This window comes from Hemibagrus wyckioides, linkage group LG09, assembly GCF_019097595.1.
Source record: "Hemibagrus wyckioides isolate EC202008001 linkage group LG09, SWU_Hwy_1.0, whole genome shotgun sequence".
Classification (NCBI taxonomy): Eukaryota; Metazoa; Chordata; class Actinopteri; order Siluriformes; family Bagridae; genus Hemibagrus; species Hemibagrus wyckioides.
In genome coordinates this window covers 15,007,955-15,030,286 of record NC_080718.1, presented here as the reverse complement: position 1 = coordinate 15,030,286, position 22,332 = coordinate 15,007,955, and the positions used below count along the sequence as shown (strand labels likewise).

The following is a 22,332-nucleotide window of genomic DNA, read 5'->3' as shown; positions in this document are numbered from 1 at the left end:
CATAATAAAACAAAATGAGACACTGTGTATTTATCAAGCATCCCTTTTAATAACGCTCACCTGTTTAACAAAAAAAAAGAAAAAAAAAAAGAAGAAATATTCCTGGTTAATGAAACATATTTCAGAGTGTACTGAATAGATTATGAGATGCCTCTTTCCCTCGCCATTGTACTCGAGCAGTATTACAGTAGAAGTATCTGCTGCATGGTGCATCTGACTTTCAAGACTGTTGTACTGACATTAAATTGTAGCACAAAACAGACACCTGGCTGCCTTTTTCATTAACAGAGACACTTTTGAAAAATGGGTACCCTGGAAAAAGGAAAAAAAAAATAAAATTTATATATATATATATATATATATATATATATATATATATATATATATATATATATATATATATATATATATATATATATATATATATATATATATATATATATATAAATAACATTCAGAAAACTCAAAATGAGTGTTGTATTTGATCATGTGTTTTTTGTATATATTTAAGCAAGTTTTAGGCTGCAGAACAAATGTAGTGAAGTGTCAGTACACAGTTATCACAGAGTCTTTAAAACACGCATTTCCTCAACTCTCATTTTTACGAAAGGATAAAAACCCTTCTGTCAAAGAGCGCTAACAAAGATGTAGTATTCAAAGTGGTTCAACCGAAAAAGCGATTAAAAATGAATCAAAACATAAACAAATCTAACCGTTGTGTCTATTCGGATGGCTTAGCTCTGGCAACTCTACTGACAGTAAGGAATGCCACTGTAGAGAAACTGATAGTCAGGAAAAAGGATCCAGATGGACTGGTTCATGGAGTATATGTGGCCATGCTTTGGCCAATCCCTGCTCTTCTTAGATGGGGGCTAGGTCAGTGCTGTGGGTTTAGAGCGCACTCATCGGATCAGGTATGAAGGGAAACAGGAGAGCCAGAGTTTAATAGGGTTTAATCTGCTGAGGGTGGAGTAGAACTGGCATTCAGAAGACAGACTGTCACTACTTTTCCAGCTACTTGTCTCCTTCACACTGAAACAAGACACGGAGAAAACAAAATCAGAGGTCATGTATAGGATGATTTTCATGTCAGAAGTCACATTTTCATGTACAGGAATGTGTGAAATCCTGGTCTACATTTTGGCCTAGACTAGAATTTTTTATCTGATAGTAGAATGTTTTTATGTCAACAGACCCATGACAGGATTTTTTTCAGTAACACAAAGATGGATTTATATGGAAACACTGATAAAACCATGTGAAATAATAATCCATCAAACTAATTGATCACATACAATAACATATTAATAGACGCAGTCACCTTATGGTTCAACACAGAGACAAAATAAAGACACTAGCCAGACTCAAATAATATCTTTAACATGCGAAGTGAAGAAAAGTCTTGATTTTTTTGTCCAGGGCACAGTGTGGTACATGATATATTCATACATTTACCTTAAGTTGTATTTATACACATCCACCAAACATTTTTAGACTATACTATATGGCCAAAAGTATGTGGACACCCAGCAACCACACCCAAATGTCAATTACACCATTACAATTTCCTCTTGTTGGAAGTAAGGGGCCCAAATATATTCCAGCATGACGATGCCCCCTGGCTGTTGAAGATCTTAAGAGACCTGATCTCAATTCTACTGAAGTCCTTGGAAATGAATTGGAATGGCAAATGCACCTGACCTCGCAAATCCCCACAGTTACACTTCAAATTGTAGTGAAAAGCCTTCCCAGAAGAGTGGAGATTATTATAACAGCAAAGTGGGACTTGAACATGTGTGTGCGAGTGTCCACATATTTTTAGCCATATGGTGTATAACACCGGAGTGGGCAGGCACACAGAGGGCTGACTAATGAATTTATGATTAATCAACCCTTGGAATAAAAGGCCTCACCCTCTCTTGTCCCTTGGTAAGTTGTCGGTTGACAGCCTGTAGTAATTCCTGTAGTTCCTGCACTGTCTGGTTCAACCCTGCAGACATCTTTTCTTTGTGCTCTATCTTTTCCTGAGAAAGAAATAAAGATGTACTAATTATTTCCAGAAATAAAATATTTTAATACCACTGTTCCTTTTTATTTCACACACACAACACCAAAATAAAATAAAATAAAATAAATAAATAAAAATTAAATATAGTGCCTATACGGATTTTATCTTATAGAAAGGTCAACAGTAAAACGGTAAATAGTGTATGAGAAAATATTTGGGCAGAAGCCTCCTCACCTCCTCAGTTGTTAGGCTACTGTTCTGGATCAGGTTGCTGAGCCCTGCTTCTTTTATGATCTCCTCCTGTATCAGCTCCAGAGACTGTTGTGCCTGTCAGGATGAAAAAAAAAAGAGTCCGTATAATGTAAAAGCCAAGACACACAACAGAGCAAATCTTACTGAACTCTATAATTTACCTTGTAGAGATCTCCAGCCACTTTCAGTCTCTCGCTCTCTTCCGTCTTCAGCTTCCCCAAAGTCTCAGTCAGCTGTGTCTTCAGCTAGAACAGGACATCCCAAATCGAGCATGTGTTAACATCCAAACTCTTCATCTGTTTCATTCTTCAGATACTTTAACATCACAACAAATTCTGACATCAACATTGGGGAAAAAGTCATTTAAAAGTAAGGAAAAAAAAAGCCAAGTTCCTAGCTAGTCACAGCCTGTGAAGCCGTACAACAATTTCCATAAATGAATAAAGGTAATAAATGTTAACACATTCCACATGAAGGATTCACAAAAGAATACTTGAGAGGCTGAAGAAATGACAGCAAAGGACAATCACAAGGTTTACAGATGTTAATAACAACCAGACAGATATGTTAATGCTGTGAGTGAGTCAGAGAGAAAAGGCAGGACAAGACTGAACACGTCATTGTGTATCCTCAAGATGTATTCTTAAGAAAGATTTACAGAAAAGCAAGCTGTGTAGGTCGTGTCCCCATAGAACAAGAAAGTGCAGTTTAGTTGGTTAGCTCCCCTGACCCTGCGCTAGCTCAGGTAGAGAAGAGCAGAGAGAAATTACTGCATGGGGACAAGCGCTTACCAAATTCAGCTCCTCATTCTGCCTGACAGCCTCTGTATAGGAGCCATCAAGCTTACTTTGTAACTCGGTCAAGAGATCTTTAAGCTGAAACGAAGTTTGACAAGTAACTGGGGTGAGTGTGTTCGAAGTTTGGGGGATATTTTAAAGCAGACTTGAAGCAAGGTCGGCAAACTGAACCATTTAGACTCTTACGAGCCTTAGGAGAGAGAACTGAACGGTATCTGTGCTAGATCTACTGGTCTGCGAGATTCACCAATAATTCTACAAACCAAAGACGACGCATCATTTAGCTCTATTACTGAGGCTGGAACGCTCTAGTTTTAACTCAGGAAGTACAATTACTCAGGAAGTATTGCTACAGGTCTTGTTCAGTGTGGGCAAGGTCTTGCTTCATAATTTTATGACCATTCGGGTTTGTATGAATATCAGATTTCAGTTCTTTAAAGTAATTTGTCTTTATTAAAAATTAGCCTACAAAAAAAAAAGGAAAGGGGGATATGTGAAATTCTTACTACTGAAAAATTTCCCACACAGGTCTATGTTCTGCAGATGATGTCATGTGATAACACTTTCACAGTACATGAACAGTACATACATAAACTAAGCTGCTAGCAGTAGTGATGGACATGACGCTCGTTATTTTGATTATAAGCTCCAGACCTAGTCAAAATGCATGTTGGCATTTAATAAGAAATATTGCGTAACGAACACAATCACAGAAAACTACATTACAGCGTTATTTAGATTATGTCAGCATGAATCACGTTTTACAGCAAGCTATACAAACACACCACTGAAGACTATGGGAAACAGGTGCATTTTGCATAAATAATACACACAAAACAAGACACAGACATAACACATAACAGATCATGTGTATAAGTCAGGATTTTAACTCTGCGTACCTCTCTGACCTCCGACACATAAGTGGCACTCTCACGCTCCGCTCTCTCCAGTTCAAATTCCAGGTGCTGCTTTTCTCGTCTCAGCTACAATTAACAAAAAAAGCAATTAAAAAAAATGCTCAAAGATAGGTCAAGCAGAAATGTTTCTTCCATATACATGCAGACCAGGTGTGATAATATATAAACATAATTAACAAAATGTGTAATATTTGTTGACTAGGCTCCACTATACACTAATGGCACATTATTAAAAATTAGTGTTTGAGAAGTCAAGGAAGGAAAGACTTGATTTGAAAATTGGCAGAGCCTCAGTAACTTCCTCTACCACTCCCTTTCCTTTCTCTTTTCAAACTCACACTCTCCAGTTCTCCATCTGAACTTAGTCTGTCCACTTCCTGTTCCAACACGGTCACCTTCAAAGTCATCTAGGAATTGAAAACGAGATAAAAATGTTACTGTATTCATTAATACATTATTAAATCACATAGCTGATTATAGCTCATATTAAAACTTAACACACATCAATTAAACATTTTCAGATGTGTGTGTGTGTGTGTGTGTGCACAATGGTACACACACACACAACATACCTGCTGCAATCCAAACTAATTGTTTTGACATTTATTATAATCACTTGTGTTTTCTGTGGTTGCAGAAGTTGTACTTAATGATTAATAGGTCACATAACCATAAAATTTACATTTACGGCATTTGGCAGATGCCCTTATCTGGAGCAATGTACAAAAGTGTTTTGAAGATTCTATCAGTGCATGTGTGTGGCCTTCACCTGTGCAAGAAACTCAATAAAAAGTCCTTGTCTGGCTATAAATGTTCTCTATATTTTCCTATGAGAGCTTCCTTGAGTGTCTTTATACTGAAGAAACCTCTCTTACTACTATATATGATGGAATCTTTATAAACATATATATTCTGATAGGAGATCAGATAGGAGATACCTGGGGGGGGGGATTTCAGCTAGTCAATTTTATACAAGGTAAAATACAGCATGAAATGTACCTGCATAACAGTCCCGTTTCTGACAGGACTAAAAATCACAGATAATATTCACATCATCCTACCTCCCTCTGTAAAACTAATGCAATCTAACTAGGGCTCAAATTAAAATTTATGTATGGTCATTTGAATGTTTTACAACTCAACTTTACCTGATCAAACTCACTAGTTAATTACTGAGCCACGCTTGGACTGAACCAGGGGTTTCCATTTATCATGCATATGCATAGTTTTGGCTTTAAACCATGCATACAAACATTTCTACACACAGAGAGAATATGATTTATTATCAAGTGCATGAGTTTGTGTGCATATGAGGAAGCCTTAGTGTTAGAAAAGTAATTAGAATACTTATTGTCAGTCATAATTATTGATCTTGGTCAGGGACATTTAAAGATCGATTGCTGAGGCTGAGGAGTGTTTCATTAGTCGATTTTGTTTGTCTTGTGCAATTTTAGCTGATCTTTATTCTTGGGGTTTTAGCCAAAAGCACATTTCAGAAAGAAGCTGGAGACATGTTTGGCATTTTCCAACAAACTACGAGCCAAATAATGACTAGTCTGTCATGCATTCATTACATTACCAAACATGGCAGTGGAAAACCCAAAAACGATGTTCATGCCATCACAGGACTTCAAACCACTTGTAAATGTGCCAAATAAATAATTCAAGTCATCTATAACAAGCGGTACCAAGAGCAGGACACAATGTTTTTTAAAGGGAAATTATTTACCATATGTCTCATTGATATCACATTTTGGGTGTTTCTTGATGCACGTGATTTTGTGCAGACTAATTAAAAAAAGTGTGGGATTTATTAACATCCATTGTGTATAGCTGTAAATGTGATAAATTCCAATTTCTGCTGGTTCTTACACACAAATGGAGACATTGTTCTATACACTTTTTGATAAGTGAGGGAATCCCACCTCTAAACCCTGTAATAAGAGATCATTTGGACTAGAATTTCGTACATTTTAAATTGTAGTGAGATTGCTTAAAATTAAATCACAATGGCAGCAACATAAGTAACCCTAAACTTTCAGACTTCAGCATTTAATCTTTTCAATATCATTTTAATAACTTTAATGCCATTCATTAAACATGGGCATAGGTGGCAGGTTTCTCGCCTACCATGTGGAAGGCCCGGGTTCGATTCCTAGCCAATGCCCAAACCCCAGCCACTGGACGCAGTGCCGGTCCCAAGCCCGGAAAAATGGGAGGACCACAAGTTGTTGTGCAGACCAGTTGGTCCGCTGTGGTGACCTCTCACATACAGGGAGCAGCCGAAAGATCAACAACAACAACGCCAGTCATTAAACACATGATTCAGTGTTAAGCTCACCTCCCTGAGCTCGGACTGAGCCAGCTCCAGTTTCTCCCTCCAGTGGCACTCCTCCTGCTCCACGCTGCTCTGTAGCCGCTGTAGGATGCCCTCCTAACACAGCCATGTCAAAACAAATTTTGAGGCTAGAAAGCATTCACCATGTACGGAAAACGTCAGCTCATGAAAAAAAAAAAAAAAAAAAGAGTTCGTGATGTGGAATTTGAGAAGAAATATGTAAAGTATGAGACAATGAGGATCAGATGCTTAGATTACTGAATAAGCAAAGAAAGGGAAAAATCAGGCCACTGAGTAATTATTTATTCAACCATAAAAAGCAAGTGTATATAATGAATCTCTCACCGTATCTGCTAAAACCTTCTTGTATGTCTCACAATCCTTCTGTAAAACTTTCTGGGTCTCTTCAGCCTCCTTTAACTTTTCTCTCAAATCCTGTTGGAAATATGAACAGATGTGACATGAAGAAAAGTATTATTATAATTTATCAATTCTATATATAATTTTACATTAGTCAGTAATATAAATGTACGTGTGTATTACCTGGACGTAAGCATCGTCTGCGCTTGGTGCCTGATTGGCTGTAGCCATTTCTCTAGCTGAGGCCTCCATCATGGAGCTTTCAAACTTCTGCAGCCACGCTTTATGGCTCTGGAGAATCAAAATACGAGCTATGAGATCATGGGTTTTTAATCTTTTAGACTTTACACAATGTGCAGTTGTTTGTATTGTGCACCTGGTCAGTGGGCAGAGGCACATGTGGAAGAAGTCTGTGCAGAACTGCTCGACATTCTGCCTCAGCAGCCTCCAGTGAAGTCTGACTCTCCTGCAGAGACAAACGGGAGAACATGTACGGAAGTGAGTAAAACATAAAGCTGCTTTTCCTTCACACGTGCTCAAAGGCTGTCCGAAACAGCTGTAAAAGATAAATAAATAAACAAACGGTTTGTTGTTGTAAAAGACCTACACACCAAATCTCACAGCTTCAATATTAGTAATATTCTGATAAAATCTAGACACCCGAGACGAGATCCAACAGTGACTCAAATCACTTAAAAGTGATTGTACACACTCAGCATCTATAAAGTATTTGCATTGTCCTGCCTAAATACATACAATCCGTGTACACTGAAACCCTCATTTCATAGAGTAGTTATACCGGCTGCTATAAAAGATTTTTGGCACAGCAGAACAGACACAAAGGTTACACTTGATTAAAAATCAACTAACTACACCAGTACCAAGTCAACATACACCATGACTGCGTTTAGTGTTATTAACACAGCTTTGGAAATGAACTATGATCCCTGACTTTAGTCATTGGTGTCCACTGCCAAGCAAGCCATAATGTAATTAAAGAAATTTGGCCAGCTTTCTCCTCGGATACTGATACAGGATTGTGCAGATCATTGCCCATTCAAACACAATTGGCACTGAATTATCCCGTCTTTAGGAACTGTCTGCCAAATTTTCAGTCACTTCATCTGTCATTGTTCTGGCTGCTATCAGTTTTGTTAACTCGATTCTTTTTTTATTATTATTAATTTACAGACATAGAACAACTAAAGCTTTTTGACCTGTAATCTGTAAATTAGGCTGAACAAGAAGATTGGAAACAGCTACAGAACAGATTGGAGTCCTTTTCACTAAAGATTGGCCATTTTTGGGTGAGTGCACTGCCATTATCAGCAACGTGATGTACTTGGTATATACTTTTGGATGGGTGTCAACTACTGCTGTTCTCACATACAGGTGAGCATTGGTCAGTGAATTAGCAGATTACCAAAGCAAACTAGCTGTACTCTACTAAAATGTACGCTCAGCAGAGGCACCAATGTTACTTCCCTGCTCTAGCTTTCTTTAGGATGTCTCAATACAATTAAATCAGAGGGTTGTGCTTTAATGAGTAAATGGGAACTAACTGTTGTTAGGAACTAAATGTGTCAGTGCGGAACTGAAGAAATGACAAATCACGTGCACCTTAAGTTTAGTTCAAGGAAGTCTTCCAGCTAACTGCTTCATTTTTGCACATGAATGAGAATCTCCATGTCACAAATGTACAATAAAAATGAACAACTTTGTCACTTTCTAGTGTGAAGGGGGAAAAGGACAAACGCACCAATGAACAATCAAATAAGCATCGAGTAGTATTTCTCGTATCCGTCGCTAGTCACCACACTAGTAACCTCTAGAGATACACTTCTTGCTTAAACTTCACATGACACATTTGTCATTCAAGATATGGATAATCCCAAGTGTAGATTTGTTACTGAGCCTGAAGGAAAAGCTATTTACATACTGAGTCCATGCAACAGGTGCTGTGCATTGGACGCCTAGTAAAAGGTAGCACATTCTCTCCCAATGCACTAGAGAGAAGGAGCTGGAGACACAGCAGAACTACACACAATGTGTAAGCAGAGCTCCAGCCCTGTGTCTCTTTATAGCTTATGCAAATGCCATCCTGCATTTAGCACCTCTCTGCACATCCACAGGACACGATGTGCATGCTAGAAGAGTTATCGATGTATTATCAGACCTCACGCTGCTGATGTTGATCATGTCGGATATATAAAGATCAAAAAATTATTAAGGCGTTATATTTTCCAAATAAAATGTGATCTGTGCAGGTGTGCTGGATTCATCATCATAAAAGCAGGACAGAGGCATGGTGGGTAGAGGGATAAAGAAATGTCAGGATTGTTATATGGGGGGGGGGGATACACATGAAGTGGACTAACATGATAGTAAAATGATTCCTAAACTAAATGACCACCTAAACCAGATTTGAGCTGCACACTCATTTCAATTCTCACTTAAAACATGTAAAACATTGTTTTTTTAAATTATTATTTAAGCTACAAGGATGCTTCGATACAAGAGAGAAAAAATAAACTGAATTGCATCTGAAAGCATCAAGGCTTAATAAAATGCTTAAATACCAGAAGAGGGTCCCCCCCCCCTTCAACTTTTTACACAGTGTTAGTTACATGCATTGCAGCCATGTAGCTGTTATTATTACAAATAAAAATGAGTATGCAGCTTTACATGCCAGAGTGAATGAAAATGCGAACAATCTGACTGCTCAATTAATAGCAGTAGTTGAGGTGCTCTGATTTGGCTATAAAATGAAGCAGACTGGTATTGCGATGCGAACCTTGACGGTCTTGCTGAGTTTTCCCTGAAGCATGGTCTCGGTGGCTGACAGCGCCTCCATAGCGCACCAGTTTTTCTCCCGAAGCTCCTGGTCAGTTTTAAAGAAACATGTCTTTCAGTTCAGCCTATAAACTTGCTGAAAAAAACCCCCTTTAACACCAATAGCTCATGATATTATTAAGCATTTAGTTAAGAATACCTGTGTGTGTCTTAGGCCATGGAATGTGCTTAGACCTGCATTTCCATCATTTTTAAATAACCATGACTCAGGTATAATAATACAACCCTGAGGAACGGTCATGTTTTGCAGATGGAACTCGAGACTCTACAGAACACTCTCTTCATTCTTTCACTCATAAGCAGCGGTGTATTACAAAAATCACACACTGGGACTCTAAATTACAAACCAAATCTCAGGAAATCTCTGCAATACTCCCTTATTCAAATCAATCAAGGAGAACTAATCAAAAACATTACCTATTGTAGGTAGTGAACAAATATCTACATATACAGTTGAAAGCAAAAGTTTGCACCCCCCAGTGTTTTTAAATGGAAATAAAAACTGTCTATTTTACAATTACAAAAAAAAATGAAAAGTGACAGCGTCCTATAACAAAACAATAAAAGGAGCAGAAATGACACTCTTTTTGATCCGAAGGAGGCACTGTATGAGATCTATACAATTAGATCTAGCATGATTTACCAAGCATTTCTTTAACTAAAGTTTCATTTCATTGTCTGTACCGCTTATCCTGGGAGCCTGTGCCTATCTCAGGCGTCATCGGGCATCAAGGCAGGATACACCCTGGACGGAGTGCCAACCCATCACAGGGCACACGCGCACACACACATTCACTCATGCAATCACACACTACGGGCAATTTAGAGACTCCAATCAGCCTAGAAGCATGTTTTTGGACTGTGGGAGGAAACCGGAGCACCCAAAGGAAACCCATCAAGTATGGGGGAGAACATGCAAACTCCACACACACAGTGAGCGGGAGCGAGACTCGAACCCAGGACGCTGGAGGTGTGAGGCGAACGTGAACGTGCAATAATTTATATTAGAAATGAAAATCCATTTTTAAAAAGTATATAAATTGTAAAATACCATTTTTACATTGATTTAAATCAGTTTTACTTGGCCTAAGGTCTGCAAACATTTGCACCCAACTGTATGATTACAAAACTGGACTACAGTGATGCTGTAAAATGGTGATGTGTACAGCCAAGTTTAGCCATCCATCATCTTCAGCCCAAAATGTAGCTGATGGAGACAGAGCATGCAGCAGAAATGTCAAAGACGTTCAGGTACTTCACAATGAACACGCATCAAGTCTGTTGTTCAGCGTGTGTAATGGCTCATGGCGCTCATGTGCACACGGTGCTTCTTTACTCTAACTACTAAATCTGATGGAGATCATTCTTATTTCATGTCATATAATAATACTGGCACATTTAAACAGCATTTACATATATATAAATAAAATCCATCTGCCATTTTTAATGGATGGAATGGTGAAGAGGGAGTACAAACTGATGAAGAAATACCGGAACATAAAGTTTATCCTCACATTATTCTTCTTCCTGTAAAGCTCCACTTTCTCCTTTAGCTCATGCAGCTCAGACTGAACATCAGACAGCTGCCTGTCCTTTTCTGCAATCCTGAAAAGATGGATGAAGCGTGTGTAAACACAATTAGTCATGTTATTTCTAACAAACAATAACCATCCACTGCATGTGAAGAAAATTAAAAAAAAAAAAAAAAAAAAAAAACTCACGCTGTCAGTAACTCCTTACTGGGAACTGCTGATGCCATCTGCTGTATTGAGGGAAAAAAACAAATCAAAGTTTAAAAATGACTGATTATGTATGGATGAAGTGAATTAAATGAAGGGGGAAGAAACATATGGTTGAAGTAACTTAAAAAAAAAAAAATAAATAAAAATCACCTGTCAAGAAAACAGGGTCCATAAATTATACATTAATACATACATGCTCATTGAGCAGTTAAAGCTATATGCAAATTCTGTAAAGCTGCTTCATGACAATATTTATTTGCTAAAAGCACAATAGAAATAAAACTGAACTGAATGTAAAACTAAATTTCAGCAGCTTTAAAGCCCTCTACAGAAGTCCAAAATATCCGTAGCGAAGAAAACCGGCACTTCAGTTATATTCTGTGCAAGTTTTGCAGGAAAGGTTGTGCATCATAATTATTTTCCTGATCAGATATTATGCATGAACATAAAATATCATATTCAGTGAGCTCATTGAGCTGACCCTCACTTTAATTTTCATCCACTTATGTCCATTTCAAATGTCCTAAATAATAAAACCGATAAAATTAAAGCATACTGATGATCATAATTTGAAATCCTGCGTCACCTGTTGCTTCTGTTCAATCTTCTCTTCTGCTTGTCTGGACTGCTCCTCCATCTCTTTCTGTAGAACCTGAAGCTCCTGCTCCTTTGTAGCGAACCTACAACACAATACATGAATACATGAGTGAGAAGTGTAATTATTTAACACTGCTTCATTGCAATGTGTCTCAGGTACAACAGAGGAAACCTACTGAGCCTGGAGCTCTAGAAGCTGAGTGCTGGCTACCATCTTCTCTTCTACTTCTCTGGCCTTCTCTTCTAACTGTTTCTCTAATCTCTGAATTGCTTGGTCTTTAGTAGTTAACCTACATCACAATATAGAATTGGTGAGAACAGGAACGGTGCAAAGATCAGTTGTGTTAAACAAGTGTTCAGTGCAGTGTGAGGGAGTTCAGCGCTGGAAACATACCGAGACTGAAGCTCCAAGAGCTGAGCTCTCATGTCAGTGTTCTCCTGAGTTCCTCTGCTCTGCACTTTGCCCAGTTCAGCGGTCATATTCTCCAACTTTTTCTCCAGATCCTGTAGATTAACAAAAAAGTCGTAGAATCAAGTTAGATAGGATGTGGCAGCTTAGTGGTTAAGATGTTGGACTATTGATGGGAAGGTTGTGAGTTTGAATTCCAGATCCACCAATGCTGCCACTGCTGGGCCTCTGAGCAAGGCCCTTAACCCTCAATTGCTCAGTTGCATTAAAAGTGAGGTAAAATGCAAGTCGCTCGGAATAAGGGCGTCTGCCAAATGACAGATATGCAAGTTAAAATATTCAATAAATGTGATGGACTAATGCAGGGTAAATTTGTTCCTGAGATTGGAGAGTAACTGTGACTTAAGGTCAATCATATGCACAAATTAATATTTAATGAGAAAGTCATCTAACAGTAGTGTTAATTATACATCAATTAAACTTTAACTTGCTCATTAGGCATCTAAGGCTGTATGCAAAAGCTGCTTAATGACTAAATTTAATTGCTAAAAGCACAATAGAAGTATGGCAGTGTTAACATTTAAGAAAAAGCATGGCTTATTGCAGATGTGATGAAAATAATTTGCTGTGTCTTTTTGATGAGGCTGAACAAATATCTTTGTAGTGGCCTGGGAAAACCCTTATCATGGTCAAAATTACGGGTTGTGCATGTTTTTCTGCTCACTCATTTCCTTGCTCTCTCAATTTCAGTCTTAGAAACCAAGTAACGTACAACATCTCAGTACAACATCATGAAAATCTACGAAATTGAAGCATTAAGGGTATCTTAGATATGTATGGCTCACATGATGTGTAAATTCTTACAAAACACTCACACACCTCAATAACTTTCACTCTACTCGATTCTTTTGTCAGTGATGACTTCAAACTCTCCTCAACTGATCTGACCTTCTCATCCTTCTCCTGAATCCTGAAGTGAGGAGAGGGAAAAAGACAGGGAAAAAAAGCACAAAGGAAGCCAGTTGGTTAATATTCAAACACAAAAATACACTCTCGACCTAACAGCTACAAATCATTCAGGACATGCAATGGGAGAGATACATCTGTGCAAACTCAAGAATAAGGAGTGGGGTGGATTGGTGGGTTTGTGTCTGTTTACTGAATTAACGTACTGTCTCTGCAGCCCCTCTAGCAATGTTGTGTCAGACTGCTTCTGGAAAATTTGAGGAGAAAAAACAAGAACTAAGAATGCGACTCAACAGATACACTGTGAAAGAGGTTAAGTGAAAGAGGACCATTCTACCTGCTCCGCTGTCTGCTGCTGTAGGGCTTCAACGTGCCGCTTCAATTTGTCATTTTCCTCCCTTACAATCTGCAGGAAAAATAAAAAGAACATAGCTGTACTCAAATGTATTTACGACTTTAAATGAATCAATGAGGATGAAGGACACAACCCATTCATTCAGGATCATTTTACAGTCATAGTCATCAGCTCAAACACGTATTTCACTACAACACCAAAATAATAATCAAGCCCCTTCTATGAAGAATAATAAGAGATTACAACATCAACTGCTTAGTATATTCAGGAGCTTTCTACTTTCGTTTTTTTTTTAATGTTCATGCATCACTGGTGTGCTGCTATGAAAGGCTGTGTATGCTGCATTACTGTTTAACTGAAACTACCAGCGTTTCTGTTATAGTTTTTTTTTGTTGGCACCATCATGTTGTCTCCATGATCATCCTGCAATATTTGATTTCTTCCATGATGGTGTTGGTGTCCACGTAAAGAAGAAAGCACTGCTCGCCCTCATGCTTTCCGTCAGTCGGCTAAGTTCACATGAATGTGACATTACACCTTTTTCGGCATTCGCTCTGACTGCTTCTTTTATCTGTGCAGGAAATCTACTAAAAAGTCTTCATACATACGAGAAATGAACCCTTTAAAAACTCATACTTAGACAAAGCATTCTTTAACTTTAACCAAGCTCCCACGGAAGTCTGCTGGACCAGACAACATTCCTGGCAAAGTTCTCAGGGAGTGTGCAGAGCAGCTAGCAGATGTCTTCACTGACATCTTCAACATCTCGCTGAGCAGCTCCATCATCCCTACGTGCCTCAAGACAACGACCATCGTCCCTGTGCCAAAGTCGTCTACGGTTTCCTGCCTCAATGACTACCGTCCCGTCGCACTCACACCAATCGTGATGAAATGCTTCGAGAGGCTCGTCATGAGGCACATCAAATCACAGCTACCACCCTCGCTGGACCCCTTGCAGTTTGCGTATCGTCCTAACCGCTCCACGGACGACGCCATCACCACAACCCTCCATCTGGCCCTCACACACCTGGACTGTAAAGACTCCTACGTTCGAATGCTGTTCATAGATTTCAGTTCAGCATTCAACACAATCATCCCTCAGCAGCTGATTGAGAAGCTGAGTCTCCTGGCCTGAACACCTCTCTCTGCAACTGGATCCTGGATTTCCTGACTGGGAGACCTCAGTCAGTCCGGATCGGGAGCAGTATCTCCAGTACCACCACACTGAACACTGGAGCTCCTCAGGGCTGTGTGCTCAGTCCATTGCTGTTCACTCTGCTGACTCACGACTGTGCAGCAATGCACAGCTCCAACCACATCGTCAAGTTCGCTGATGACACGACCGTGGTGGGTCTCATCAGCAAGAACGACGAGTCAGCATACAGAGAGGGAGGTGCAACATCTAACAGCCTGGTGCAGAGCCAACAACCTCTCCCTGAACGTTGACAAGACCAAAGAGATGGTTGTTGACTTCAGGAGAGCACAGAGTGACCACTCTCCGCTGTCCATCGACGGATCCTCGGTGGAGATCGTCAAGAGCATCAAATTCCTTGGTGTCCATCTGGCGGAGAACTTCACCTGGTCACTCAACACCAGCTCCATCACCAAGAAAGCCCAGCAGCGCCTCTACTTCCTGAGGAGGCTGAGGAAAGCCCATCTCCCTTCCCCCATCCTGACCGTGTTCTACAGAGGGACCATCGAGAGCATCCTGAGCAGCTGCATCACTGCCTGGTTTGGGAACTGCACCGTCTCGGATCGCAAGACCCTTCAGCGGATAGTGAGGACAGCTGAAATGATCATCGGAGTCTCTCTCCCCTCTATCACGGACATTTACACCGCACGCTGCATCCGCAAAGCTAACAGCATTGTGGCTGACCCCACACACCCCTCACACACACTCTTCACCCTCCTGCCATCTGGAAAGAGGTACCGGAGCATTCGGGCCCTCACAACCAGACTGTGTAACAGTTTCTTTCCTCAAGCCATCAGGCTCCTCAACACCCGGGACTGAACTGTTCTACACCCTCTCACACACGCACACACACTCTCACTCAGGACTGAACTGTTCTACACCCTCTCACACACACACACACACACACACACACACACACACACACTCTCACTCAGGACTGAACTGTTCTACACTCTCACACACACACACACACACACACACACTCTCACTCAGGACTGAACTGTTCTACACTCTCACACACACACACACACACTCTCACTCAGGACTGAACTGTATATCAACTCTCGGTCTCTCTCACACACAGATACACACACTCTCTCTTGACTGTGTGAACACGCACACACAATTTATAATTTATATTGTTCATACTTATTGCACTACCTCAACCTGTCATCCGCTGCTATAGTCATATTTATGTTTATTCTATTTGCACTACCTCAACCGCTGCTGTGTATTTTTGCACAATATTTTTGCACAATACTTTTTTTTAACATCATTTCACTTTATCTTATCTTATTTCACTTACATTCCATTACACATGTTCTTTTCTTTCTTTTCAGCGCTAAGTGTCCTGTTCTTTTGTGTTGTCTTTCTTGTATTTATTGTCTTTTGCACTGTCTTGTCTATGCTCTGTTTGTACCTAGCTGCACAATGTGCACTTTACGTGGCTAAGACAATCTTCTGTCCTAGCTCTGTGGTGTTGTTTTGTTCTGAACTTGTTGTTGTATGTTTATGTAGCACCAGGTCCTGGAGAAACGTTGTTTCATTTCACTATGTACTGCGTCAGCTATATGTGGTTGAAATGACAATAAAGCTTCTTGAATCTTGAATCTTTAAAGCAAATGATATTGACTCACTACTCTATGTATTTTCTTCAAGCCAAACAAGTGATGTTGGAATGTAGAAGCTAAAAAACAGGAATGCAGTCATTTATTCCACATTCATAAAGAAACAATGCTTTGGGAGAAAAGTGAAGCAAACAACAATAATTTAATTACTTGAGGAATGACTATGGCAGGGGAGAAAAAAAAAAAAAACTACTAGAGATCCGGTCACATTACACTGGCCATACGTTTACACTGGGAGCAATCTACTAACTAAGGTACAGTACAAGCAAATCCATCTTTTTGTTAACTTTGATACTGTACAAAACAAAACAACACAAACACTGTTGATTTATTTTATTAATCTGAATGTGTCTACTAATGTCACATGCTCATGTCTGTTTCTTCTGTACATCACCAGAAGGATTCGGCCATTTCTGTCCACACAGGCTGCTCAGGTGTTTGTCCAGTCTCTTGTCATTTTGAGACTGGACTACAGTAACTCTCTACTGGCATGTCTATCTCTGAATTCAGTTAGTCTTCTGTTAATGATCCAAAACTCCCAGCACAGTTTTTAGGCTATATGGTAATTCTGTGACCTATTGAACCTATTATCAATGTATTCATTGATAGAGACAAAGCACTCTTGTACGTCGCCCTGGCCCAATGCCAGAAACGTAAATGTAAATGTGTACATTGTTCATCATGTGGACACTATTTTTTTTGTTCATAGAATTCTCACCTTAAGTTCCTCTTCCTTATTGGCTACCTCGATAAGCCCAGTCTCTATCACCGTCTCCACAGTCTTAATCTTCTCCTCCTTTTCTTGAAGGCTGTCAGGAAGTGTGAACACCCTTGTCATTTGTTTACTTCTACACAAACTAAACAATAGCAGAACCCACCCTGATGCTAATCAAACATTACAGCGTTTGCAGTGTTGGAATCTGAATGTTGTATGCATGCTGAAGAACAAGACAGAACAAGAATATTTTGGCTAGACCTATTTTCTCCCAATACAGTGAATCGCTGTAGGGTCAGTTACACAAGTGTCAATTAAAACCTTTCTCAAGCAGAATGTTGTGACATATTATGAGGTGTTTTTTAAACCTTAAAACAAGAGGTATTCAAACACGCCTTTATACTATCACACACACCTCTGCTTTAGCTGATCCACTGCCAACAGGGAGGAGGCCTGAGGAAAAAAAAAAAAGAAATTGAATGATGAGAAACAGTGCAAAAACACAGGTACATGATTGTAGAAGAAATGTCATTTTGTCAGGTCATGTCTGACCTGCTCAGAAAGCTGTGTGTTTAGACGATGGACCTCTGCCTTCAGGAATACGTTTTCACTGTGAAAGGCCTGTTGATGGAGGAGACAGAGCTCTAAGTACCTCACAAAAACAAACTCTTGGCTGTGCAGAGGTAATACAGAGCATACACCTGGAGCTGAAAAATAAGCTTGCCAAGGAGACCGGTTTTTCGAGTGCAGTTCATTTAAGGCCAAAGTGGTTTTCTAGGACATGTTACACTAATATTTAGGAGTTAGCTTTCATGAATTTGGGACAAACCACTTGTTCCACACTGGTAGAAGATTCACAGAGACTTAACTATGGATAACTTTAGAATGTGCTGCTCTACAAAGGAGCATCCCAGTGCATTTAAAACTGCTGATTTACAACCCAAATATCCATGTAAAAGTTTCATTTGAAGCAATTATGCACATTAAATCACTGGGAAACCATGAGGAACCTGCCAAAGTTATTTCCACAAAAGTCAAAGAATTCTGTATGCAAAAGCACACTTTCCCTTTTCACTAGCAAGCCAAGTAATCTAGATTTGGCTGTGAGCTAGAAGTTACACAGTCCTGGTATATAGGTTGGTGTAGCACACCTGCAGGTTAGTCTCTCTACTAGCTCCACTGCTTCGTTCTGCATTAAGGGAATCTTCCAGACTCTTCCTCTGGAGCTCCTTCTCAGCCAGCCTAACCACAACACACATAGAAGAAACATATACTTAGGGCAGAGTGGTTAAAAAATAAAGATTCTCTAGAATTCCTAAATAGCTTTAACTCACAGTTTTTGAAGCTCCTCAAAATGGGATACCGCATTGGCCTGGGAAAGAGAGAGAAAACATTGAGTTTGCATTGATACACAAATTTGTACTACTTGATACAGTAACTATACAGTTACCTGAGAGGTAACCTGATGCTGAAGATTCTCAATTTGAACCTTGAGTGATTTGTTCTCAGTCATAAGGTCCTGCAAGAAGCCAAAAATGCTCAAATTCAGCCAGCATGTTTTCCCATGTCATTCATTAATGAACAAAGAGTGCGTACGGTACCTGTACTTGGGCCTGTAGCGAGTTGTCAGGCTGTAAGTTGTGCTGCGAGACCTCCAGAAGCTGCATGACCTTTTGCTCCACCTGCTCCTTGGAGACCATGGTGTCAGTCAGACTGCTATGAAGAGTCTGGATCTCCTTGTTTTTATTAGTCATCTCAGTCTCTACCGCTAACAGCTGACTCTGCAGCTCTGAGAGGGAACGATATCGATAAGAGCCGTGCATGTGTATATGTAAATATGTGCAAAGCATAACAGCACACCACTACCGACCTTGTTTAGCAGCCTGCAGTTTTTCTCTCTCAGTGTTCACACTGTGCAAATAGCTCTGCAGTTCTTCCCAACGCCGCTTAGCATCCTGTAACTGGGCCTGATGGGACAGAACACATGCAAGATAGGTCAGGGAAAGATACAAAAAAAAAAAGATGGCAATTTGCAGTCAAAGCTGAATGTGTATGCTATAACTAGTACCTCGAGCTGTGACACGTTCTGCTTGTAGTTGACCTCCAGGCTCTTTCTCTGGAGTTCCTCCTGCTGTAGCTTGTTCTTGATCTCAGCCAGGTCCTTCATCAGACCTGAGCATTCAGAGCGCAGATTGTTCAGCTCAGTGTTTTGCCTGAAAATAATGCACACAAACACATATGAAAAATGAAAAAGAGAGCACAAAGTTGAGGTATAGGCAAATGTATTAAACATCATTCCTGGGGCTCAATTAAATAAATTGGTATTTAAGAAGTTTCTCTGACTTACTTGTTGTCTATCTGGGTAGAGGCTGAGCTAACAGCATCACGAAAGATGTTATTCTCTTTCTGCAGTCTGTTGATCTGCCCCTCCATCTGCTCTCTCAGTGTCTGGAACTGTCAATGCAAGATAATGTCCATTAATTTTTTATCATTTAAAGACGTTTTGAAAATTCAAACTAGATTAGACTCAGAGTTTCTCAGCATCAATTTTAAAGTGTACTTTACAACCTACTACACTGTGCATCCACACACACACACACACACACAGCAGCAGATAAAGGCTTACAGTTACTGCCATAAATGCCACATTTCATGCTTCAGTTGCAACATTATTTGAATATCACAGATGAATACTCACGGAGTAATTTTGTCTGAAATAGCTTACGCACATGGTTTTAAACTGTTATATGTTTGCATTACAAACAACACACATGCAGATAAAGCAAATACCCAGTTTCTCTATGCTCCATGAGTAGGGATGGACTCAAAATGTGCACCCTGGTGAATAAAAATATTTCACAGCACAGCTTATGGTGTTCTTATGATGTGTTATCATTAACAGAGTACACGAAACTGCTTAGACAGATATTCAGATCATGCTTACACTTTCCACTAAATAAGGGTCACTTCAGGCATGGGGATGTATATTGGGGTTTACAAGACAGCAGATCATGGTACTGTTGTCACTGGGAACCCCCACCCCCACCCCCCCCAACAACAGCACATTTGTCTACTTGACAAATACTACTGTCTATTCCATTACCCCCTCCCTGCCACAGAAACCGCCAACACGACCAGCAACAACATAGTTATATCATTGTCTACTCCACCGTCCTCCTTCTTACCTTGATTTGCATACTCTGAAGCTCCTGGTAGCTGCCCTGAGCTTTGGCCTGCATGACACTCATCTCCTTCTCCATGGCAACCCGCTGTTCCCGCAGCATGGCTTCTGCTCGGTTGTTCTTCTGCTTCTCTGCCTGCAACTCCTACACGCAACAAAAAGTACAACAGAGCAAAATACAGTTCAAAAGCTAGACACACACCAGTATATACCTTAGGCAGTACATTTTTTTGTTGTAGTACCTGGCTGAGCTGTTTGACTTTGTCCTTGGCGATGGAGGCTTCCTCCTGTAGGGTTGTGAGAAGACGCTCTTTCTCTGCCAGCTGCTGAGCCGAGGGCTCAAACTTGGTTGCAGACTGAAGGCGGAACAGGACAGGATAAGAGATGAGGACATGAGAAAAGAGAACTGTGCAATTTCCATGGAATGTATTCAAAATATGACGGTAAATATTAACGGTTGTCTCACTTTATACCAGCTGTCCAAGGCATTGGGGCTCTTGTCCCGGAGCAGAGACACCACAGAGACCACATCAGCATCAGACAAAACCAGGCCACCCAGACTAGCCAGCAGCTCTTTCAGCTTCACTCGGGAGTTCTCTGTGCACAAGATTCGAGACTTAGTCTATTGCGGATCAGTTCGGTAACACTTGGTTCTGAACATATTGAAGTCATTACACAGGACAAATCTTTTCTGATTAAGAGACAAAGCTGACATTGGGGGAAAAATCTGTAGAACTGAAGCTAATTCCAACAGACAGCTACACAACCTAATAAATTCAATGCTTGAGTACCTTTGTCAGTTTCATTTTTTTGTTTCTTGCTCTGTTTAGTGGAAGCACGAGCCGGGGAAGGAGCAGCAGCCTCATCATTCTTGCTGCTCTGGTGGTTTGCCGGAGGGACAGAGTTGGTCTGGCTGGCAGGAGGAGATGACTGGACCTGAGTCTCATTGACTTTACACACACACACACACACACACACACACGACACATTAACACAAAATTTCTATTTTGATAACAAATAAAGCTTTGAATGCATGACAGAAACATATTAAAAGGAAGGTGACACTTCCTGAGAGTTTTTGTCCCTCCAACCCACATGTCTAAATGTTTACAGTTAAAACTATTGCATGTTTTCCCCAAAATATCATTTTTTTTAAACCAGCCCAGATCTTAAAAGCTGTCAGAAGGAGCCATATGTTACCTGTGACAGCAGCCTCCATCTTCTGTTTCTTGCTCTTTCTCCTGCCACTGCCAGTAGAAGTGGTGGGTGCAGGAGGAACGGCAACAGGAGCTGCTCCATCCTGCAGTTTGTGTTCTGCCAGCACTGGTTCCACCTTCTTCACCACAACGGGAGACTGGTCAGGCTTCACCTCAGCTGGAGGCTCCTCTGCAGCGCACCGTGGCGGAAAACATAATTATGCATAGTACTCGAGTTACAAAAACCTTTAACAACCTTTAGCAGTGAAGAAGAGCATGTTTCTAGGGCTTCTGAAATTCTGACATTTATGCTAAAATAGTTGTAATTAAGGTGTAAAGCAACTGGCAGGTTTGTGGACAGGATTTGTCCCTTCAGTGTGCTCTAAATTAATATTAGATCTGATTAAGCAGAATGCTGCTTGACTATAGAGACTAATGAAAGTGACTATAAGCAGCATGACTGAGGTACAGCCCCCCCCATCTCTTCGTTACTGCTGACACATTCACATAAACTATTATTTCAGTTGTTTCACAGGAATAACTTGTGTATATTACATTTAAAGAGGCACGTTTCATTCACTATTACTGATTTTTTTTTTTACTTGAACTATATCTCAAGAAGCAACAGATGTGAAGTGACGTGATTACAGTGCTAGTGCCTTGAAGTATATTGCAACAAGAGTCCTTGACTTTCTGGGCTCTTATGAGGAGATGTGGTATTGATGCACATCCTCGAGATCAAAACAGCACAAGATCAAAAGCTTGGCCCCTTTACTTACACACACACACACACACACGAACACAGACACCCACACGTCTGAACAAG

At 40.2% G+C, this 22,332-nt stretch overlaps 1 protein-coding gene across 7 annotated transcripts in view; it reads right to left on the bottom strand.

Annotated features, from left to right (window-relative positions):
• Window positions 1–441: 441 nt before the first annotated feature.
• Window positions 442–22,332, bottom strand: part of ktn1 (kinectin 1) — a 29,447-nt gene continuing 7,556 nt past the window's right edge. Inside the window, exons 3-37 of one of the 7 annotated variants that reach the window (XM_058399043.1) lie at window positions 21,511–21,696; window positions 21,102–21,260; window positions 20,777–20,907; window positions 20,553–20,666; window positions 20,315–20,455; window positions 19,477–19,583; window positions 19,198–19,342; window positions 19,000–19,096; window positions 18,731–18,918; window positions 18,580–18,648; window positions 18,464–18,501; window positions 18,281–18,371; window positions 17,682–17,750; window positions 17,545–17,582; window positions 17,133–17,223; window positions 13,577–13,645; window positions 13,446–13,486; window positions 13,153–13,243; window positions 12,259–12,368; window positions 12,041–12,154; window positions 11,854–11,947; window positions 11,247–11,287; window positions 11,040–11,130; window positions 9,467–9,553; window positions 7,049–7,138; window positions 6,856–6,963; window positions 6,658–6,747; window positions 6,316–6,408; window positions 4,313–4,381; window positions 3,957–4,040; window positions 3,052–3,135; window positions 2,422–2,505; window positions 2,243–2,335; window positions 1,914–2,024; window positions 442–1,032 (exon numbers count right to left, since the gene is read on the bottom strand). In XM_058399043.1, coding sequence (XP_058255026.1) covers window positions 1,015–1,032; window positions 1,914–2,024; window positions 2,243–2,335; window positions 2,422–2,505; window positions 3,052–3,135; window positions 3,957–4,040; window positions 4,313–4,381; window positions 6,316–6,408; window positions 6,658–6,747; window positions 6,856–6,963; window positions 7,049–7,138; window positions 9,467–9,553; window positions 11,040–11,130; window positions 11,247–11,287; window positions 11,854–11,947; window positions 12,041–12,154; window positions 12,259–12,368; window positions 13,153–13,243; window positions 13,446–13,486; window positions 13,577–13,645; window positions 17,133–17,223; window positions 17,545–17,582; window positions 17,682–17,750; window positions 18,281–18,371; window positions 18,464–18,501; window positions 18,580–18,648; window positions 18,731–18,918; window positions 19,000–19,096; window positions 19,198–19,342; window positions 19,477–19,583; window positions 20,315–20,455; window positions 20,553–20,666; window positions 20,777–20,907; window positions 21,102–21,260; window positions 21,511–21,696 — 3,326 coding nt within the window. In that variant the 3' untranslated portion in view covers window positions 442–1,014. The remainder of the gene's footprint in view (window positions 1,033–1,913; window positions 2,025–2,242; window positions 2,336–2,421; window positions 2,506–3,051; window positions 3,136–3,956; window positions 4,041–4,312; window positions 4,382–6,315; window positions 6,409–6,657; window positions 6,748–6,855; window positions 6,964–7,048; window positions 7,139–9,466; window positions 9,554–11,039; window positions 11,131–11,246; window positions 11,288–11,853; window positions 11,948–12,040; window positions 12,155–12,258; window positions 12,369–13,152; window positions 13,244–13,445; window positions 13,487–13,576; window positions 13,646–17,132; window positions 17,224–17,544; window positions 17,583–17,681; window positions 17,751–18,280; window positions 18,372–18,463; window positions 18,502–18,579; window positions 18,649–18,730; window positions 18,919–18,999; window positions 19,097–19,197; window positions 19,343–19,476; window positions 19,584–20,314; window positions 20,456–20,552; window positions 20,667–20,776; window positions 20,908–21,101; window positions 21,261–21,510; window positions 21,697–22,332) is intronic. The other 6 variants (XM_058399044.1, XM_058399046.1, XM_058399047.1 and 3 more) reach the window with 6 other exon arrangements.